This window comes from Ascaphus truei, chromosome 7 (genome assembly GCF_040206685.1).
Source record: "Ascaphus truei isolate aAscTru1 chromosome 7, aAscTru1.hap1, whole genome shotgun sequence".
Lineage (NCBI taxonomy): Eukaryota > Metazoa > Chordata > Amphibia > Anura > Ascaphidae > Ascaphus > Ascaphus truei.
In genome coordinates this window covers 99176060-99198689 of record NC_134489.1, presented here as the reverse complement: position 1 = coordinate 99198689, position 22630 = coordinate 99176060, and the positions used below count along the sequence as shown (strand labels likewise).

At 48.2% G+C, this 22630-nt stretch overlaps 1 protein-coding gene across 3 annotated transcripts; it reads right to left on the bottom strand.

Moving 5' to 3' along the window:
• Positions 1-783: 783 nt before the first annotated feature.
• On the bottom strand, positions 784-22395 carry PRKAG3 (protein kinase AMP-activated non-catalytic subunit gamma 3). 3 transcript variants are annotated; one of them, XR_012802735.1, is made up of 13 exons: positions 22076-22395; positions 20253-20298; positions 18915-19021; positions 18211-18292; positions 16489-16547; positions 15909-15954; positions 12991-13045; positions 11538-11664; positions 10184-10343; positions 6832-6869; positions 6393-6539; positions 3529-3702; positions 784-1999 (listed from the first exon to the last, which is right to left on the bottom strand). XR_012802735.1 is itself a non-coding variant. In XM_075609630.1 (13 exons), the coding sequence occupies exons 1-13, from the start codon at positions 22166-22168 to the stop codon at positions 1977-1979; spliced, it is 1080 nt and encodes a 359-aa protein (XP_075465745.1). In that variant the 5' UTR covers positions 22169-22391; the 3' UTR covers positions 784-1976. The 3 variants fall into 3 exon arrangements, 1 of the variants encoding a protein (XP_075465745.1); XR_012802734.1 differs by having other exon boundaries at positions 18915-19024; positions 22076-22389; XM_075609630.1 differs by having other exon boundaries at positions 3609-3702; positions 18915-19024; positions 22076-22391.
• Between the last annotated feature and the right edge of the window lie 235 nt (positions 22396-22630).

The window sequence follows — 22630 nt, the reverse complement described above, 5'->3', positions numbered from 1 at the left end:
TATAATGCTTCCACTGTATGTAGACACACCGTGCTCATTTGCCTGTCATTACCCAGAATCCCTGGCTGCAGTGGAAGCATTGTATGCTAAGAGATAATGGGGAACGGCACGTTTGAGGACTTGTCTGACACGTGGAAGTGTGCTCGCACGTGGAAGTGTGCTCGCACGTGGAAGTGTGCTCGCACGTGAGGTTTTTTATCTGCTGTACAGGTTACCTGTGAAATACAGCACAGGGAGCCCGATCCCCTAAAATAAACACGCTTAGGGCTGTTGTAAGGTTTGGCCAGTGAGTGTGAGAGTGGACAGAACATTGGACAGTTACACTGACTCATGAAACAATAACCATGTTGGTGCCACGATGACAGTGAAAGGGGTTTGATCTCCACACTTTGGCGCGTCAGGGTCAGTGACAGGCTGGCTCCTCTTCTGCTTCATTGTTGCTTTCAATAAACTTATTCTGGAGCAGGAGTGGCCAACTCCAGTCCTCAAGAGCCAGTGCCACCAACAGGTTAGGTTCTCAGGATATCCCTGCTTCAGCACAGTTGACGGCGCCACTGATTGAGCCCCCTGTGCTGAAGCAGGGATATCCTGAAAACCTGACCTGTTGGTGGCTCTTGAGGACTGGAGATGCCCACCAGTTATACATATATGCAGTTGATATAAGCAAAGCAAACAGCATATATCTGTACATTAGTCATTATTGTCCAATACTCTTTTAGTAACCAGTAGTTACTAAACTACTAACTAACTACTAACTAGTAACCACGCGAACAACAGAAGAAGATCCGCTCAAAATGACAGTTTATGTAAACAAATTTCAACACAAATAGCCCCCAAAATAATGGGGAGGTGCACATACAGTAGGTCGGGAGAGAGTAAATACAATAGCACAGTCTAAGCAGAGGGACTGCAGCCCGAGTACCATCTCCAGGAGACGCCCGTCTGGGTGTGCAATGAGAGGCAGACCATTTAAAGCAGGAGTGGCCGACTCCAGTCCTCTGGGTAGAGTGACCAGGCATCCGGGTTTTCAGTTTTAGGCCTTTGTCCCGACTTTTTGGGCCACTGTCCTGGTTATTATCGTCGCCGTTAGCGCATGCGCAAAATATGGTCACCCCACCTCAAGGGCCACCAATAGGACAGGTTTTAAGGATATCTCTGCTTCAGCGCAGGTGGCTCAATCAGTGGCCCAGTCAAAGACTGAGCCACCTGTGCTGAAGCAGGGACTGGTTGAGCCACCTGTGCTGAAGCAGAGATATCCTTAAAACCTGACATGTTGGTGGTCCTTGAAGACTGGAGTTGGCCGCCCCTGAGTTAGAGCTTCATGATCATATACACCAGTGTTCTCCAACGGACGGCCCGTGGGCCACACGTGGCCTGTGGACTCTCTGCTCCTGCTAATGTCATACTAGTTCTATGGTGATATCACAGTGCCACTATCAGTAAGCCACATACATATCCATTTAGTAACCAGAAACTAACTACTGTCCATCATCACGCTTCCTCCTGTTGGTGGCCAGCGTCTGGCGGGCCAGAAGACTCTCTCGTCCCAGAGGAAGCTGCAGTACATTTCCTCAGGTCAATGGGTCATCCAGGAGCAGCTGGGCAGCTGCGGCTTTAACGTAGTCAACTTATTCACATTGACCAGGGCTACGGGGCCACTGACAGCCACGGAGAGAGCAGCATCGTAGTTACAAACAGGGCTCGTCTCTGCGTCCATCACTCAAATAAAAAGTCCTTTCCCTTCCACGCCACGCCCCAGAGCTCTGGTACTCCCCCTCAGGCCACCCGTGGCTTGAAGTGATGTCTTTGTCATTCTTCCAGGACTCGCTGGCGGGCTGAAGCACTGAAACCGTTCAGTATCACGTTCCTGGGAGGGGAAGTTTGCAGGAGGTCGCTCTGTGTCCGGTCCGCAAAATGTGCTGTGATTAAAGCGCGTGGCTGCAGTTGTCTGTACTCTCTGTGCTTTAGTGTGTCCATCACAAGGTATTACCGTCTATACCTGCAGTAACAAAGCAGCAGACAAGACGATACGTACACATATACTGACTGTACATACACTCAGATTTACTAAGCAGTGCTAAGCATTAAGCTGATTTAGGCATCGTTCACTTAGCACCATTTAGTAAATCGGGCCAAGAGAACCATCGATAAAGTGTGAGACATACGCTGGATCTGCGTAGTGCAAGGAGAGCATAGCTGTGCAATGCAGTGCAAAGAGAAGTGGAGTTACAATGCAGTGCTAAAAGGAACAGTGTTGCCATGCAGGATTAGAAGTGCAGATATAAGGAGTGCGGTATTAGAAGTGCAGAGATAAGGAGTGCGGGATTAGAAGTGCAGAGATAAGGAGTGCGGGATTAGAAATGCAGAGATAAAGAGTGCGGGATTAGAAGTGCAGAGATAAGGAGTGCGGGATTAGAAGTGCAGAGATAAGGAGTGTGGGATTAGAAGTGCAGAGATAACGAGTCTGGGATTAGACATGCAGAGATAAAGAGAGTGGGATTAGAAATGCAGAGATAAAGAGTGCAGGATTAGAAGTGCAGAGATAAAGAGTGTGGGATTAGAAGTGCAGAGCTAAAGAGTGTGGGATTAGAAGTGCAGAGATAAAGGGTGTGGGATTAGAAGTGCAGAGATAAAGAGTGTGGGATTAGAAATGCAGAGATAAAGAGAGTGGGATTAGAAATGCAGAGATAAAGAGAGTGGGATTAGAAATGCAGAGATAAAGAGAGTGGGATTAGAAATGCAGAGATAAGGAGTGCAGGATTAGAAGTGCAGAGATAAGGAGTGTGGGATTAGAAGTGCAGAGATAACGAGTCTGGGATTAGACATGCAGAGATAAAGAGAGTGGGATTAGAAGTGCAGAGATAACGAGTCTGGGATTAGACATGCAGAGATAAAGAGAGTGGGATTAGAAATGCAGAGATAAAGAGAGTGGGATTAGAAGTGCAGAGATAAGGAGTGTGGGATTAGAAGTGCAGAGATAAAAAGTGTGGGATTAGAAATGCAGAGATAAAGAGAGTGGGGTTAGAAATGCAGAGATAAAGAGAGTGGGATTAGAAATGCAGAGATAAGGAGTGTGGGATTAGAAATGCAGAGATAAGGAGTGTGGGATTAGAAGTGCAGAGATAAAGAGTGTGGGATTAGAAGTGCAGATATAAAGAGTGTGGGATTAGAAGTGCAGAGATAAAGAGTGTGGGATTAGAAGTGCAGAGATAAAGAGTGTGGGATTAGAAGTGCAGAGATAAAGAGTGTGGGATTAGAAGTGCAGAGATAAAGAGTGTGGGATTAGAAGTGCAGAGATAAAGAGAGTGGGATTAGAAGTGCAGAGATAAAGAGCGTGGGATTAGAAGTGCAGAGATAAGGAGTGTGGGATTAGAAGTGCAGAGATAAAGAGAGTGGGATTAGAAATGCAGAGATAAAGAGCGTGGGATTAGAAGTGCAGAAGTGCTCAGGTGCTGATTGCAGAGATGAGCAGTGCAGACAATTTCTCACACCAACGTATGCTGCTACTTAATTGTATGGGGTGCGTACCTGTGTCTCAGAAGAGAAGAAGGTGCAGGGTGAAGGTAGAAAAGAGCCTTCGCTGGGTTAGGAATTAAGGGCATCAATACCTGCAGGGGTTAACACCAGCGCCTGGAGGATGTCCGACAGGGACACAATACCACAGGGGTGTTTCTCTTCATCCACCAACACCAAGCGGTGAACCTGCAAGGGGGAAGGAGAAGGGAGAAGCAAGGGAGAGGCAGGAGAGAAGAGAGAGAGGAGAGAGGGAAACAAAGAGGCAGAGAGAGAAACAGAGACAGAGAGAGAGAACAGAGCAAGAGAGAAACACAGAGAGACAGAAAGAGAGAAGCAGAGAGCAAGAGACAGAGAAAGAGAGTGACAGGGAGAAAGAAACACAGAGAGAGAGACAAGAGAGAGTAAAAGACAGTGAGAGAGAGACAGAGATAAAGAGAGAGGAGAATGAAGGAGAGATAGAAGGGAGTTGGAAAAGGTAAATAAACAGTTGAGAATAAAATAAATGATTGGATTCAAAAGCCTCCCCTGTCTCCCAGGTAATCGGATACTTGTGCCATTATATGACTATGGAAATGACTAATGTAGGGGGTGGGAGATATAAACAAACTGTCTGAAAGCTTTAGAGAAAAATGGGAGAAGTCCATTGATACCCATAACCCAGAGGTAAAGGAAATACTCTGCAAAATCTCCTCTGGAACGGAATGGTACCCGGTGTGACAATTAAAAGTCCATTTAGGGGCTACGGGAATTGGATTAGGGTCAAGCTCTGCATTAAACTTTTAGGACGTTCTAGGGAATAAATTGTATGCTATAGATCAGGGTTGGGCAGCTCCAGTCCTCAATGGCCACCAACAGGTCAGGTTTTCAGGATATCCCTGCTTCAGCACATGTGGCTCAATCAGTGGCTCAGTCTTCAACTGCACCACCTCTGCGGAAGCAGGGATATCCTGAAAACCTGACCTGTTGGTGGCCCTTGAGGACTCCTCACCCGCTCAGATTCATGTTGGTTCAGAAACCTGTTAAGATTCACTATTAAGATTCACTTATATACCGTACAAATGTTTTTTGTATTTCAACTACTGTTCATGAGGCACCGATGCTACGGTTTTGGACAAGTTGGGACTTTAGGCGTTCATATGTAATGTAGCTATATATGGTTACACTGTATATACAAATGTGTTAATGTATAAAATAATAAGAGCAATATATGACTCGTGCGAACTGCTTCTTATCCTATTCATTTAATTTATTTCCGTTCATCTAGCTTATATTATTATATAATTTACTTATTTTGCAATTTATTGTGTCATTTCTTATTTACTATTTGATGTTTTGTTTGCACTATACATTTCACATTTTGCCTTTGTATATTATACTTACATTTTGTTAATTAAAAGAACTTTTTTAATACTTTTTTTTAATAAAAAAAAAAAAACACGAAATAAACAGTTGGGAATACAAGAAAGGAAGGATACAAACAGAGTAAAGAATGGAAGATAGAAAAGCAGGTATAGATGAGTAAACAAGGTATAGCATTATAAACCCCTACACCTTGTTTCTTGTTACCCTTCCTTATAGAGTGTAAGCTCCTTGGCACAGGGCCCTACTTACCTTCTGTAACAATATGTGTTAATGTTTGATATTTTACTGTTTTCGGCCTCCATCCTTATTGTACTGCGCTACGGAGTATGTTGGCGTGTTATAAATAAATAATAATAATACTGGAGAGAAGATAACAAGACATTGTAAGTCCAACTATTGGATGGATGGATGGATGAATGAATGGATGGATGGATGAATGGATAGATGAACGTAATGTGTGAATGAAATGGTTGGTTGGTTGGTTGGTTGGATGAATGGATGGATAATGTAATGGATGGATGAATGGATTAATTAATGGATGGATGGATGAATGAATGGATGGATAGATGGATAACGTAATGGGTGAATGAAATGGTTGGTTGGTTGGTTGGATGAATGGATGGATAATGTAATGGATGGATGAATGAATGAATGAATGAATGGATAATGTAATGGATGGATGAATGGATGGGTGGCTTAATGAATGGATGGATGGATGAATGAATGGATGAATGCATGGATAATGTAATGGATGGATAATGTAATGGATGGATGAATGGATGAATGGATGAATGGATGAATGGATGAATGGATGAATGGATGAATGGATGGATGGATAATGTAATGGATGGATGGATGAATGAATGAATGAACAAACAATGTAATGGATGGATAATGTAATGGATGAATGAATGAATGAATGGATGGATAATGTAATGTATGGATAATGTAATGGATGGATGGATGAATGAATGAATGAATGAATGAACAAACGGACGGACAGAAAGACGATGTAATGGATGAATGAATGAATGGATGGATAATGTAATGTATAGATAATGTAATGGATGGATAATGTAATGGATGGATGGATGGATGGATGGATTAATTAATGGACGGGTGGATTAATGAATGGATGAATGAATGGACGAATGCATGGATAATGTAATGGATGGATAGATAATGTAATGGATGGATGAATGGACGAATGCATGGATAATGTAATGGATGGATAGATAATGTAATGGATGGATAATGTAATGGATGGATGGATGAATGGATGGATGAATTAATGGATGGATGAATGGATGGATGAATGCATGAATGCATGGATAATGTAATGGATGAGCAGGCACCAGATTAAGATTCTGCAATGAGTAAATTCATGAAGTCATATGAGCCTGCACTAAGTGAATGAATGCTTGTGTTAAAGCCTGCTCTCAGTGAATAAATACATTGTTAACATAAGGACACTCCCATCCCATATACGGTCGGTATATGTGTATGTATAGTACCTGCTCTCTTACTATTCGGTCAATCACAGTCTGCAGGGTCTCATAAGCGTAACACATCAGGACGCCCTCCAGACACAGATTGCGCCGTCTCAGAGCCTCGCATACACTTATATCCAGATTGGTATACAGTTTCTGTGCTGCCAGGTGCTAGAGAGGGAAATGTGAGGTTAGACTTTATCCATCTAAGCATACTGATCTCTACCACCAGAGGGCGCAGCAGGGCAACCCCTTCTGGCAGAGTAGAGATTATTTGACACCTCCCAAAAGTATTTAAAAGTGAGGTAGGAGCCTGGATTTTGATTGCATGAGCCTGATATTCCTCCGGGTAATACCCTGGATTTGACATTTGCTGGATCAGCATTCCTAGAGGTAACACGAGAGATTTGGCACACATTAGCACAGTAATCCTAGTTACATTATTACAGAACAGTATACTTACTATTACATCAAAGCGGGAATACAGTCCTACAACCTGGCCTGCAATAACAAAGACAGCCGCGTCAGATCATAGCGCTACTACACTAGGAAAGGTGCATACTCAAGGTAGCAGGTACCAACGGGGCAGAATAGGACTAAAAAAAGCCCTGAAGCTGCTTCCATTCTCCCTTAGGTTTAGACATACAGTGCACTATATGCAGTTCTGGGTATCTCTAGAGAAGGGGTGGCCAACTCCAGTCCTCAAGAGCTACCAACAGGTAAGGTGTTCAGGATATCCCTGCTTCAGCACAGGTGGCTCAATCAGTGGTGCAGTCAAAGACTGAGCCACCTGTGCTGAAGCAGGGATATCCTGAACACCTGACCTGTTGGTGGCCTTTGAGGACTGGAGTTGGCCACTCCTGATCTACAGTATAGCCAAGCAACAAAGTGTCAGTAAGGACGCAACTGTGCCTAAATGTATTGCTGCTAGCCACCTCATTAACCCCTTCCCTCCCAGAGAGGCCAGTCACTTTCATTTTGCTGTATGGACTATTTGTCCAAAAGGTAACTTTGGTCACTGATACACTCAGAATAGAATAGAAAGTCTTGGTGAGCCACAGATCCAGTCTGTCTCTGTGTTACACCTCACAAGATCAACCTCCAGTAGGAGACGCAGAATGGTGCCCGGTAAAATGCTGGAATCCCCGCCACCACACCCAATCCCCCGCTGGAATCCCCGGCACCGCACCCGATCCCCCGCTGGAATCCCCGGCATCGCACCCGATCCCACGCTGGAATCCCCGGCACCGCACCAGATCCCCCGCTGGAATCCCTGGCACCACAGCTGATCCCCCGCTGGAATTCCCTCCAATCCCCCGCTGGAATCCCCACCACCGCACCCGATCCCCCGCTGGAATCCCTGCCACCGCACCCGATCCCCCGCTGGAATTCCCTCCAATCCCCCGCTGGAATCCCCACCACCGCACCCGATCCCCCGCTGGAATCCCTGCCACCACAGCCGATCCCCTGCTGGAATCCCCACCACAGCTGATCCCCCGCTGGAATCCCTGCCACCACACCCGATCCCCCGCTGGAATCCCCACCACCGCACCCGATCCCCCGCTGGAATCCCTGCCACCACACCCGATCCCCTGCTGGAATCCCTGCCACCACACCCGATCCCCCGCTGGAATTCCCGGCACCGCACCCGATCCCCCGCTGGAATCCCTGCCACCACACCCGATCCCCTGCTGGAATCCCCGCCACCACACCCGATCCCCCGCTGGAATCCCCGCCACCGCACCCGATCCCCCGCTGGAATCCCCAGCACCACACCCGATCTCCCGCTGGAATCCCCGCCACCGCACCCGATCTCCCGCTGGAATCCCCGGCACCGCACCCGATCCCCCGCTGGAATCCCTGGCACCACAGCTGATCCCCCGCTGGAATCCCCGCCACCGCACCCGATCTCCCGCTGGAATCCCCGCCACCGCACCCGATCCCCCGCTGGAATCCCCGGCACCGCACCCGATCTCCCGCTGGAATCCCTGGCACCACACCCGATCTCCCGCTGGAATCCCCGCCACCGCACCCGATCTCCCGCTGGAATCCCCGCCACCGCACCCGATCTCCCGCTGGAATCCCTGGCACCACACCCGATCTCCCGCTGGAATCCCCGCCACCGCACCCGATCCCCCGCTGGAATCCCCGCCACCGCACCCGATCCCCCGCTGGAATCCCCGCCACCGCACCCGATCCCCCGCTGGAATCCCCAGCACCACACCCGATCTCCCGCTGGAATCCCCGCCACCGCACCCGATCTCCCGCTGGAATCCCCGGCACCGCAGCCGATCCCCCGCTGGAATCCCCAGCACCGCAGCCGATCCCCCGCTGGAATCCCTGGCACCACAGCTGATCCCCCGCTGGAATCCCCGCCACCGCACCCGATCTCCCGCTGGAATCCCTGGCACCACAGCTGATCCCCCGCTGGAATCCCTGGCACCGCAGCCGATCCCCCGCTGGAATCCCTGGCACCGCAGCTGATCCCCCGCTGGAATCCCTGGCACCGCAGCCGATCCCCCGCTGGAATCCCCGGCACCACAGCTGATCCCCCGCTGGAATCCCCGGCACCACAGCTGATCCCCCGCTGGAATCCCCGGCACCACACCGATCCCCCGCTGGAATCCCCGGCACCACAGCCGATCCCCCGCTGGAATCCCCGGCACCACAGCTGATCCCCCGCTGGAATCCCTGCCACCGCAGCTGATCCCCCGCTGGAATCCCTGGCACCACAGCTGATCCCCCGCTGGAATCCCTGCCACCGCAGCTGATCCCCCGCTGGAATCCCCGCTACCGGCCACTTATAAGGTAAGTTTTGTTACTGTTTATGGCAGGGGGTTAATTTAAGGGTTTTAGCGGTTAGGGTAGGGGGTTGTAGCGTAAGGGTTTAGGGTAGGGGCTTAGGGTAGGGGGTTGTAGGGTAAGGATTTAGGGTAGGGGCTTAGGGTAGGGGGTTGTAGGGTAAGGGCTTAGGGTAAGGGGTTTTAGGGTAAGGGTTTAGGGTAGGGGGTTGTAGGGTAAGGATTTAGGGTAGGGGCTTAGGGTAGGGGGTTGTAGGGTAAGGGCTTAGGGTAAGGGGTTTTAGGGTAAGGGTTTAGGGTAGGGGGGTTGTAGGGTAAGGGTTTAGGGTAGGGGGGTTGTAGGGTAAGGATTTAGGGTAGGGGCTTAGGGTAGGGGGTTGTAGGGCAAGGGCTTAGGGTAAGGGTTTAGGGTAGGGGGGTTGTAGGGTAAGGATTTAGGGTAGGGGATTAGGGTAGGGGGTTGTAGGGTAAGGGCTTAGGGTAGGGGGTTGTAAGGTAAAGGTTATGGGTAGTGGGTTGTAGGGTAGGGGCTTAGGGTAAGGCACTTCCCTAAGCGACCGGCGGTGGCGGGGTGACCCGATCCCAGTGGCAGGGTGACCCGATCCCAGTGGCGGGGTGACCCGCCGTGGAATGGCCACGACCAAACGTCCTAGACCGTTGAATATATGACTTATAGCAGTCTTTCCCAAGTACCCCCAACAGGTCCGGTTTTAAAGCCTTCCCCGCTTAAGCACAGGTTGGCTCAATATGTGGCTGTTATTTTGATTGTGCCACCTGCACTGAAGCCGGGATATCCTTAAAACCGGACCTGTTGTGGATTCTTGAGGACTGGAGTTGGGGACCCCTGGCTTATAGCATCCTCCTCTCTCCGTGTCATTCATCTAATCTGTCTCTTTGTCCCTGTGCCACCCTGTAGTATCAGATCCACGTAGAACCCTTCCTGTTTGTGGCACCGTGTCTTCCCTAGGACCACTAGTGAGCTGAGAAAAGGCAGCAGGCCACTGGTGGACTTACCCGACTCATTCACGACGGGGAGCGCGGACACCCTCCTGTCTACAAAGATTTCCAGAGCGCAATAGACAGAAGAGCTGTCGTGGACTATGGCCAGATTGTGGAAGGTCCCGATCCTCAGCTCCTGGATGGTCCTCTGCATGAAGCTTGGGATGGTGTCTCCCTGCAGGTGTAGGTAGACATGTCAGGTCTGAAGGCTAGGGGGCGCTAAAGTGAAATAACCAACTAATAAAAAGTGATTATTACATTATAATCTGTGTAAAGGGTACCTCTAACAAAAAGATTTTCGGGTCCTGGAAGAGAATTGGTGTTCTGCAGCCGGAGTAGTAGGGGATCCCGAATTCCCCTATAAACAAATTGGCAAATAGGAAAAAACTCTGGCGCATAAACCCAATTATGCCTAATGAATACATAGCCTGCGGAGCCGAGGCGCCTAAGGATGAAGCGTTCAAAACAAGTACATCAAGTATGAAATACACATTTTTTAATATATAGGAAGATATGCACATAGCTCGCTGGATATGCTAGAATATCCAGTGAGCTACGTGCATATACTGTATATCTTCCTATGCATTGCACCTACAGGGTGTTGAAGTATATTTTACGGTATCACTTTTTAAATTGATTTGGGTATATACCTACCTGTTGAAAGTTCAAAGTGACGCAACTTTGTGTATGTATACACCAACTAGGAGGAACCCAACGCTAATCAGAGACAGTGAGGACACTCTGTGTGCTTCAGTTTCCGGAATTGTAATAAAGCGCTTTATTTGACCAACTAATTAAATTATTCAGGGACCCCCTGTTGGAGTCTTAAGATCCTACCTACTTATCTACACAACATTAGCCTCGTGTCACTATGGATTAAGGATATATGGACATATATTAAGTAGGATGTATATAAGATCATAATATTGCTATATATTATTCAGCTCATGTAAGGTTCAGGGACCTCAAGTACTATCCTAGATATTTTTATTGTTGATTGTATATTTTAATAAATGTGTATTTCATACTTGATGTACTTGTTTTGAACGCTTCATCCTTAGGCGCCTCTGCACAGTAGGCTCTGCATCCGTTAGAGATAATTGGGTTTATACGCCAGAGTTTTTCCCTATTTGCCCAGATGTTGGATGGATATAGCGCTGGGTCATAATGACCCTGACAAAAAGGTGAAGTAGCTTGCGCATGTGTTAAGTGTATGTTGACGTTGTGTTGTGTCACCATACTGTGTTGTTAATGTGTGTGCTCACAGCATGGTGCAGGTATTGAAGTCTGCATGTGTGCATCAGTGTCTCCAGTAGGTTGACAGACGTTGTCTGTGTGTCTGAACATTGTCGTCTTCTTGAGTACTCACAAAAAGGTGAATGAATTTCAGCAGGCGTTTGTGCGTCAGGATGTGCAGAATATTTCCAGATGTTGACTCCATCACTGGCAGACGGTGGATTTTATTCTTGATCAGTGAATACACAGCCTGGAAGAGGCTGACAGAATGGGTACATTCCATTGTAACAAGTGCAGGAAATAACACGGGCAGGAAATAACACGGGCAGGAAATAACACGGGCAGGAAATAACAGGGGCAGGAAATAACAGGGGCAGGAAATAACAGGGGCAGGAAATAACACGGGCAGGAAATAACACGGGCAGGAAATAACACGGGCAGGAAATAACACGGGCAGGAAATAACACGGACAGGAAATAACACGGGCAGGAAATAACACGGGCAGGAAATAACACGGGCATGAAATAACACGGGCAGGATATAACACGGGCAGGAAATAACACGGGCATGAAATAACACGGGCAGGAAATAACACGGGCATGAAATAACACGGGCAGGAAATAACACGGGCAGGAAATAACACGGGCAGGAAATAACACGGGCAGGAAATAACACGGGCAGGAAATAACACGGGCAGGAAATAACACGGGCATTAAATAACACGGGCAGGAAATAACACGGGCAGGAAATAACACGGGCAGGAAATAACACGGGCAGGAAATAACACGGGCAGGAAATAACACGGGCATTAAATAACACGGGCAGGAAATAACACGGGCAGGAAATAACACGGGCAGGAAATAACACGGGCAGGAAATAACACGGGCAGGAAATAACACGGGCAGGAAATAACACGGGCAGGAAATAACACCAGCTCGTTGTCTAGTATGTGATCGCGCTCGGAGTTGAACGCTACCGAGCTGGCAGGGAACGGAAAAGGCGACGACATCGTAATCACTCCAAGGAGCGGTCACGTGATCGCGATGTGCCAAACCGGCTGGGGCACTTAAAGGTTTAAAGCAGCAGATTCCATTTTTTGTTTTTTACCAGAGCCCAGGAATCCCCCAGAACCGATCCGTGGTCCTCCTACCTTCGGGGACACCCCCAGTTCCCAAGACATTTCTAGTTTCCTGTGTCTGTGTTTGCCACAACCAATACAGCCCCAGTGTCACCAATGGAAAGCTGCAACGTGACCTCTCGGTGACATGGCAGTTTTCTATTGGCTGCCGGAGCAAGGCTGACCCCGGTGGCCATATTGTCTTGAAGGGCAACTTTTGCTACATGGAGGCTAAACTGTCTGATTCTCTGGAGCTGGGGGGTCCCCAGAGGTCAGAGCACCGCAGATCATCTCCGAGGAGCCCCCCGATTTAGGTACCATAAGAAAAATACACCCCCCAACCAAAACAAAAGTTGCTTTAAATTCCTTTTAACCCATTACAGGCCCCAGGAATATGTAGCCATAGCATGCTTTGCTGCCCCCTGTTACAGAGAAAGGGTTAATAGTTGATGTGATATCCTTCTGTTACCTATCTTCCGGGGAGATATGGACCAGTGGTTTGAAGGAGCTTTGTAGGTAAACCTCTAGAAGGCGATAAGGACATAGTTACATAAAGCAAATCGCCTAAACCATCTCTTCCACTATACCCTGCAGGTCAGGGGCGGCCAACTCCAGTCCTCAAGGGCCACCAACAGGTCAGGTTTTAAATAGTCCTGCTTCAGCACAGGTGGCTCAATTACAGGCTCAGTCAAAGACTGAGCCACTGATTGAGCCACCTGTGCTAAAGCTGGGACTGATTGAGCCACCTGTGCTGAAGCTAGGACTGATTGAGCCACCTGTGCTGAAGCAGGGATATCTTTAAAACCTGCCCTGTTGGTGGCCCTTGAGGACGGGTGTCCCCTGGTGTAGTGTCTCACTCACATCCACAACTTTGTGACTAGGATCAAACAATTACCCACACGTGCACACACAGACCCGCAAAAACATACTTACAGACAGACGGACAAACATGATCTGCGCAGTGATAAGTGCAGCGTCAAGGTGACAAAGGTAAAAGCGCTTAGCTATTTAACACCTGCTTTCTCATTTTTACATCACTGTTGTTTTTCAAGGTATGTGTAAATACAATGTGCGCCATGCTTTAGAGGGGCTCGCTGATTCCAAAAACGTAATGCCCCCCTCTGCACAGAACCAGCGTGCTAAGGGTTAACATCTGAGATTGCTTGCTGCCATGTGTTTCGTCAGCCCCACCCCCTGCAATGTTTACGACCCTAGACCAGGGTCTCTTAACCTGTGGTCCATGGACCCCCTGGGGGTCCGTGGAGCAGGTCCGAGGGATCCGTAAAAAAAAAAAAAAAATCATTTTTGAAACTGCCTAAAACTGAACCGGAGAAATTAATAATAAATGAAAACTCAGACGATATATAAATACCACAAACCACTATTAGCAACCACAAAGGCCTCATATTTCTGTCACTCGCTGTATCCTATCCTGGGTTCATATTTGTTTTCACTCATTTTTAACGCATTTTTATGAAAATATATTATTTCATAGTGTGGAGGTCCGTAGGTAAATACTTGAGGATGAAGGGGTCCGTAGGTTCAAAAAGGTTAAGAACCACTGCTCTAGACAAAGAAATTTCAAAGCCCAGAATTTATTCAGAATGCCTTCAGCCTACATCTGCGTCTCCCCAAAGGCTGTCAGATGTTTGCTGCCGTTCGGCTGCTTGGTTACTGGGTTGGGTAATGTTTCCTAACACAGCACATTGCAGGCCTATCCTACCTCTCCTAACACAGCACATTGCAGGCCTATCCTACCTCTCCTAACACAGCACATTGCAGGCCTATCCTACCTCTTCTAACACAGCACATTGCAGGCCTATCCTACCTCTTCTAACACAGCACATTGCAGGCCTCTCCTACCTCTCCTAACACAGCACATTGCAGGCCTATCCTACCTCTTCTAACACAGCACATTGCAGGCCTATCCTACCTCTTCTAACACAGCACATTGCAGGCCTATCCTACCCCTCCTAACACAGCACATTGCAGGCCTATCCTACCTCTTCTAACACAGCACATTGCAGGCCTATCCTACCTCTTCTAACACAGCACATTGCAGGCCTCTCCTACCTCTCCCAACACAGCACATTGCAGGCCTATCCTACCTCTTCTAACACAGCACATTGCAGGTCTGTCCTACCTCTCCTAACACAGCACATTGCAGGCATATCCTACCTCTCCTAACACAGCACATTGCAGGCCTATCCTACCTCTTCTAACACAGCACATTGCAGGTCTGTCCTACCTCTCCTAACACAGCACATTGCAGCCTATCCTACCTCTTCTAACACAGCACATTGCAGGCCTATCCTACCTCTCCTAACACAGCACATTGCAGGCCTATCCTACCTCTCCTAACACAATACATTGCAGGCCTATCCTACCTCTCCTAACACAGCACATTTCAGGCCTATCCTACCTCTTTTAACACAGCACATTGCAGGCCTATCCTACCTCTCCTAACACAGCACATTGCAGGCCTATCCTACCTCTTCAAACACAGCACATTGCAGGCCTATCCTACCTCTTCTAACGCAGCACATTGCAAGCCTATCCTACCTCTCCTAACACAACACATTGCAAGCCTATCCTACCTCTCCTAACACAACACATTGCAGGCCTATCCTACATCTTCTAACATAGCACATTGCAGGCCTGTCCTACCTCTTCTAACACAGCACATTGCAGGCCTGTCCTATCTCTTCTAACACAGCACATTGCAGGCATATCCTACCTCTTCTAACACAGCACATTGCAGGCCTATCCTACATCTCCTAACACAGCACATTGCAGGCCTATCCTACATCTCCTAACACAGCACATTGCAGGCCTATCCTACCTCTCCTAACACAGCACATTGCAGGCCTATCCTACCTCTTCTAACACAGCACATTGCAGGCCTATCCTACCTCCTCTCCTAACACAGCAAATTGCAGGCCTGTCCTACCTCTTCTAACACAATTTTAACCTTTTCTGTAACTGTTACAAACGCCCATAATCATATATTATCTCTACCTGTCCATTAAATATCTGTAAATTGAATGTATAACCTCTGTTCATTTAATTCAACCATCTATTATCATAACTCTGTGCCTAGGACACACTCGAAAACGAGAGGTAACTCTCAATGTATTACTTCCTGGTAAAAAAATGTATAAATAAATAATCAAATATAAAATTGTTCTGAAATATGCCATGGCAATAGTGCATATAGATACATATGTATCTATTGTTATGTACTACAGTATATACACTTATGAATGATGTATATTGTAGACCTATACTGTATACAGTATATATATATTATAGCGTAAGTGCACATTTACACTTTACAATACGGTACATATACAAACAGAAACGTGTGCACATACACATTCATTTTACCTCGCCACGTTTCAATTTTATGTTCTTCTAGTTCATATATTTGAACCTATTCACCAGATAAAGAAATAAATATTAATGATCTGCCTGCAGGGACCCAGGGATTGTCAGAGGCAGGAACAGGTTATGTATACAGAACGCCGGGTGTAGAACATCGACGCCTCCTTACTGTAGTATATAAAGAAGGGGGGGCGCCGTTTTGCTCCTCTCTTCCATGTAGTAACAAACGAGCGAGAGGGAGTAGGGGGTACGATACCTTTATTGGACCAACAAGTCGTTGACATGTTACAATCTTTCCCCCCTCTCGGGGTCCTTCATCGGGTGACCCCGAGAGGTGGGAAAGCTTGTAACATGTCAACGACTTGTTGGTCCAATAAAAGGTATCCTACCTCCTACTCCCTCTCTCCCATTTGTTACTACTGGAGTATGTGTAACTTTATACTGTACCATGCCTCGCTGTTCTTGCTATGACTGACTGGGCTGTTTCATCTGCTAGTCTGAGCACTTTAGGATATTTGGAATATTAGTCTTGCTACAAGCAAATGGGAATGGCCATGAGATGAAATATATCTGCGGCACGTACCAGCGGCGCCTTGTAGTATCTGTGCAGGATGTTAATGAAGTCCGTGATGGTCAGCATACCTGCAGAGAGAGCAGACGCAGAGTATGGCAATCCTGTCTGTACATATTCACAATGTAGTACAGGCACACCCCGCATTAACGTATGCAATGGGACCGGAGCATGTATGTAACTATGTAACACAGGCGTACCCCGCATTAACGTATGCAATGGGACCGGAGCATGTATGTAACTATGTAACACAGGCGTACCCCGCATTAACGTATGCAATGGGACCGGAGCATGTATGTAACTATGTAACACAGGCGTACCCCGCATTAACGTATGCAATGGGACCGGAGCATGTATGTAACTATGTAACACAGGCGTACCCCGCATTAACGTACGCAATGGGACCGGAGCATGTATGTAACTATGTAACACAGGCGTACCCCGCATTAACGTATGCAATGGGACCGGAGCATGTATGTAACTATGTAACACAGGCGTACCCCGCATTAACGTATGCAATGGGACCGGAGCATGTATGTAACTATGTAACACAGGCGTACCCCGCATTAACGTACGCAATGGGACCGGAGCATGTATGTAACTATGTAACACAGGCGTACCCCGCATTAACGTATGCAATGGGACCGGAGCATGTATGTAACTATGTAACACAGGCGTACCCCGCATTAACGTACGCAATGGGACCGGAGCATGTATGTAACTATGTAACACAGGCGTACCCCGCATTAACGTATGCAATGGGACCGGAGCATGTATGTAACTATGTAACACAGGCGTACCCCGCATTAACGTACGCAATGGGACCGGAGCATGTATGTAACTATGTAACACAGGCGTACCCCGCATTAACGTATGCAATGGGACCGGAGCATGTATGTAACTATGTAACACAGGCGTACCCCGCATTAACGTATGCAATGGGACCGGAGCATGTATGTAAAACGAAAACGTACTTAAAGTGAAGCACTACCTTTTTCCCACTTATCGATGCACGTACTGTACGGCAATCGTCATATACGTGCATAACTGATGTAAATAACGCATGTGTAACAGGCTCTATAGTCTCCCCGCTTGCGCACAGCTTCGGTACAGGTAGGGAGCCGGTATTGCTGTTCAGGACGTGCTGAGAGGCGCATGCGTGAGATGCCGATTGCCTATTGGGCGATATGTCGTTACTCGCGAGTGTACTTAAAGTGAGTGTCCTTAAACCGGGGTATGCCTGTATCTTGTATAAAGTGTCAGCACTGCACCTATATGTATTCTAATACCCAGGGGCAAATCCAGTAGTGACCATCGTTACTGCATACTACACATACACAGCATAATAACCATAACCATATTTACTGCTCCTATCTCAGACAGCGCTGGAAGTATTTCTATTCTCTTATCCAGAGAGAGATTCTGTAATCATTACTCACACACAGACCGTATCTATCGCTGTACTAATATCTGTGATATATATCATGCAACAGCGCCAATAATAATAGGATTAGCTCTAATACTGAACTGACAAGTGTACGCAGTTCTGTACACAGAATTTTGCAGGCACAAGTCTTGCAATCTATTTTTTTGTACCTGAGGCACTGGGAGATAAATTCACTTGCCCACGGTTATATAAGGAGAGCTGACACTAGCATCCGTGCTGGGTTCCGCCCCTTGAAAGGTGATGTTCTTACCACTGAGCTCACGCTCCAGCCCCGTACGGACACTTACCCACAAAGCAGTGCTTTTTGCTGTCCCAGAGTGCAGCCGCACGCACCCCATTAGCCACTAAAGCCAAGAACGCCTTTTTTATCTGCGCGGGGAGAGTAAGGGAGAGCAGGACAGGACAAGGCAGACGGGTGGGGGAAAAGGAACAGGGTCAGATACGTTGTAGAGCAGGGAGTGGCCAACTCCAGTCCTCAAGAGCCACCAACAGGTCAGGTTTTCAGGATATCCCTGCTTCAGCACAGGTGGCTCCAGCTTCATTTAGGAGCCACAAGCTTATTATAATGTCATTTTAGATCAATTTAAAACCTTGAACATTATAATATGTCAAGATTTTGCAACCATGTATAACATCTGTGTCATATATATTTACATTACATTTTCTTACAAGTACATTTTACTGGGAAATATTGCACTTTTCTCCTGCTAATGTCTTGGGCAGCTGAGAGCCCAAGGGTCACATCAAGGCACTGTGCGGGCCACAGTTTGCCCACGGGCCGCCAGTTGAAGAGCCCTGCATTATAGTTTCTATGCTATATGTTGTTAAGCTGCTTCCCAGTGCCGGAGAATAGTTTAGCTCCATAGAAATTAATGGGACATAAATCTTCTCCGGCACAGGGAGATGGTTTCACAGCAGAAGAAGGGCCTCATAGTCTGGGGTGTCAGCAACCGTGTTTTTGCAGCAGCCCTCTCTATCTCTCTGTGCTCACCTGTAAGGAGATGTCAAACACGACCAGCTTACAGCTGGTGGGGAGGGCATCATAACAACGACTCTTCATCATAAACTCCATGTACAGCCCAGCATCTGCCCCTAAATCTGCTGCAGAAGGACACACAAGGAGTGGTGAAGAGTGGGAGACTGCAAGCAAGGGCAGCATCAGGTATGTGAAAGCTACTATGAGGGGCAGGGGCGGAACTAGGCACCAGTGGAGCAAGTCTGGGGCACTGGTGGAGCGAGTCGGGGGCAGCGATGGAGCGAGTCAGCACCGGTGGAGCGAGTCAGGGTCACCAGTGGAATGATTCGAGGGCACTGGTGAAGCGAGTTGGGGGCACTGGTGGAATGATTCAGGGGGCACCGGTGAAGCGAGTTGGGGGCACTGGTGAAGCGAGTTGGGGCACCGGTGGAGCGAGTTGGGGGCAGCGATGGAGCGAGTCAGCACCAGTGGAGCGAGTCAGGGGCACCAGTGGAATGATTCAGGGGGCACCGGTGAAACGAGTTGGGGGCACTGGTGAAGTGAGTTGGGGGCACCGGTGGAGCGAGTCAGGGGCACCGGTGGAGCGAGTCAGGAGCACCGTTAACAAGTCGGGGGCACCGGTGGAGCGAGTCGGGGGCAACGATGAAGGGAGTCTACCCAGGCAGTGATTGTGGAAGTTGGGACTGACTTGCGGTGGGGCCGAACTTCCATGTTAGGACCACCTGGATGGGCTACCATGGCCGCCACCGCCCGGTAAGGCCCCACACCACAGGAAAGGCCCAGGGAGGGAGTGAGCAGAGGGGGGGGGGGCTTTAGAAATGCCGGAAATGCTGTCCCGGCTGCTAAAATAAGTGCCGGGACAGCGTTCCAGCTCGTGGAGGGTGGGCCCCTAAAGGAAAGATCCGCCACTGAAGAGGTCTCCTAATGTCCTGTTGGATGAGGGGAAAAAAGCAGAACACACATATTTGCTTCTGCTTAATGTTCGGGGTGGTCGTTGATAAACAGGTAGAGCCAATCAGTATGGGAGGGAGAGGTGAGGGGGTACAGACGCTGATAAGGGGAATGGAGGAACAGTGCAGTAGATAAGTGGAGGAGTGTTTGCAGAGGGGGTATGATGCAGGGAAGAGAGGCAATCGCTCCCGCAAGGAAGAGGGGGCAACAATGGAGGGTTAATAATTTAAACATAAGGATTCTTAAAATAGGGGAAGAGCACCAGTGATCAAAGAGGAAGGTGTTGTGTAGGCTATAGGGGTAATTGGGAGATGCAGGTGAGTGAGGTGTCGCATATAGAGGATTCATAGGTATGTGCAGCGGGGATTAAGGACAATTCTATAGGGAGTGGGTAGACGTTACCTGGAGCCTCCTGCATGGGAATATCTGGTCCTGAGAAGATCGGTTGCTAAAACGTAAAACATGTGTCAGGACTGAGGCCGTTATTTACCATGTTGCCTATTGTTTTTATATATATATGTATTTCATATTGTGTTCTTGTCCTTAGCCCACATTGTACTGCGCTGTGGAATATGTTGGCACTATGCAAATAAGCAACACTAATAATAATAATAATAATTACATGCATGCCCTCATTCTCTCCCATATCGATTACTGCGACATTCTTCTATCTGGCGTCCCTGCCTCACACCTCTCTACATTTCAAAATGCTGCTGATAGACTCATCTCCTGCACTTCTAGAATTGGATCTCATTCTAACCTCCTCAAATCTCTTGGCGGACGTCCTATTAATCTCCATGTAAACTACAAAAGTCTCCTTCCTTCCTTTAAGGCTCTCACTCCTCTGTATCTCCACATATCTCAACTCTGACCTCTCCTTACACCCCTACTCGCCTCTTACACCCCTACTCGCCTTACACCCCTACTCGTCTCTTACACCCCTACTCGTCTCTTACACCCCTACTCGTCTCTTACACCCCTACTCGCCTCTTACACCCCTACTCGCCTCTTACACCCCTACTCATCTCTTGCACCCCTACTCGCCTTACACCCCTACTCATCTCTTGCACCCCTACTCGTCTCTTACACCCCTACTCGTCTCTTACACCCCTACTCGCCTTACACCCCTACTCGCCTTACACCCATACTCGCCTTACACCCATACTCGCCTCTTACACCCCTACTCACCTCTTACACCCATACTCGCCTCTTACACCCCTACTCACCTCTTACACCCCTACTCGCCTCTTACACCCCCTACTCGCCTCTTACACCCCTACTCATCTCTTGCACCCCCTCTACAGCCCTACTAAGTATAAAACCTTTTTAACTCATCTCTCCCTACCTATGGGGCTCTCTGCCACTTAATATTCATCAAGCACCCTCTCTTTCTTTCCATTTTTAAAGCCCAGCTAAAAATTCACCTCTTAAAAGCATCTCATTAAATGATCTACCTAAGGCCTCGGACATGGTCAAAAAGACCGCGCTGAGGCGCGCTGAGGGGAAACATTATCCCTATCAGCGCGGCTTTAGACGGCGCTTCCCCAGGCGTGCGGAGGCGTGTGGAAATGCAGGAGACAGGCAAGTTAAAATTTTGCCGCTAAGAGAAGCGCAGGGTCGGTCACGTGACTGCCAAAAGCCAATGGCAGTCCGTGACGTGGCGCCCTAGCCCCGCCTCCCACCCGGCACACAAGCGCGCTCGCTGACGCTCATGCAGGGCCACGAAAAATCTCCTGCTTGAGCAGGAGAGCATGAGCGTCAGCGCGGCCCAGCGCTCTTCATATCACCATGTCCCAGGCCTTACACTAGTGACTTCAGATGCACTGGACCTCCCTGATTTGCACTCGGTTAATAAATGCACTTTTACTCCTACGGTGTCTGTATGTCTCCTATTATACCACTTAGATTGTAAGCTCTGCAGGGCAGGGGTTTCCTTTGCCTTATGTTATCATTAACCTGCCGGTCTTGTCCCCACTGCTCGTACTTTTTGTCTGACATGTAATTTTGTAAAGCGCTGCGTATACTGTGCTGTACACCTTTTACAGTAACAATTATACCGAAACCAATGCAGGGTAAAAGCACATATACAGTAACGGCAGGGAGACGATATAACTGCCCCTTATATACATGCCTCTGTCTGCAGGGTCACTGCGTATAGTATCTGCTCTGTATCTGTATATAACAGTGTGCAGGGAATATACAGAGCTGGGATCTGCCTCCCTTACCGGCTGCTGGGACTCCTCTTCTGTCATGAAATCCATACTGCGCCCCGGTGGTGGCTGCTGCTGCTGTGACTCCTCTTCTGTCATGAAATCCATACTGCGCCCCGGTGGTGGCTGCTGCTGCTGTCTCGCTCCTTCGGTTTGCGGTTCCTCTGTGCACTTTATCCCATAGTGATCTCTCTGCGCAGCTCTCTCCCCCCTCCCCTCCCCCGTCCTGTCTCGGTGCTGCTGCTGCTGCTGCTGCTGCTGCTGCTGGCACAGTGTAGGGAGCCTGGAAGTGAGGAGTTATTAAAGCAGCCAAGGCACATCCCAGCGAATAACGCAGCGCCTCAAATTACTGGGAGAAGTGGGTCAAACCATCTGCTGTGCCCCCTATACCCTGCCTTCCCCCCCCCCCCCCCCATACACTGCCCTATTTCTTTATTTATTTATAAAATGTATTACCAGGAAGTAATACATTGAGAGTTACCTCTCGTTTTCAAGTATGTCCTGGGCACAGAGTAAAACAAATAATACATGGTTACAAATACAGTTACATAAGTGAACAGGGTATACATT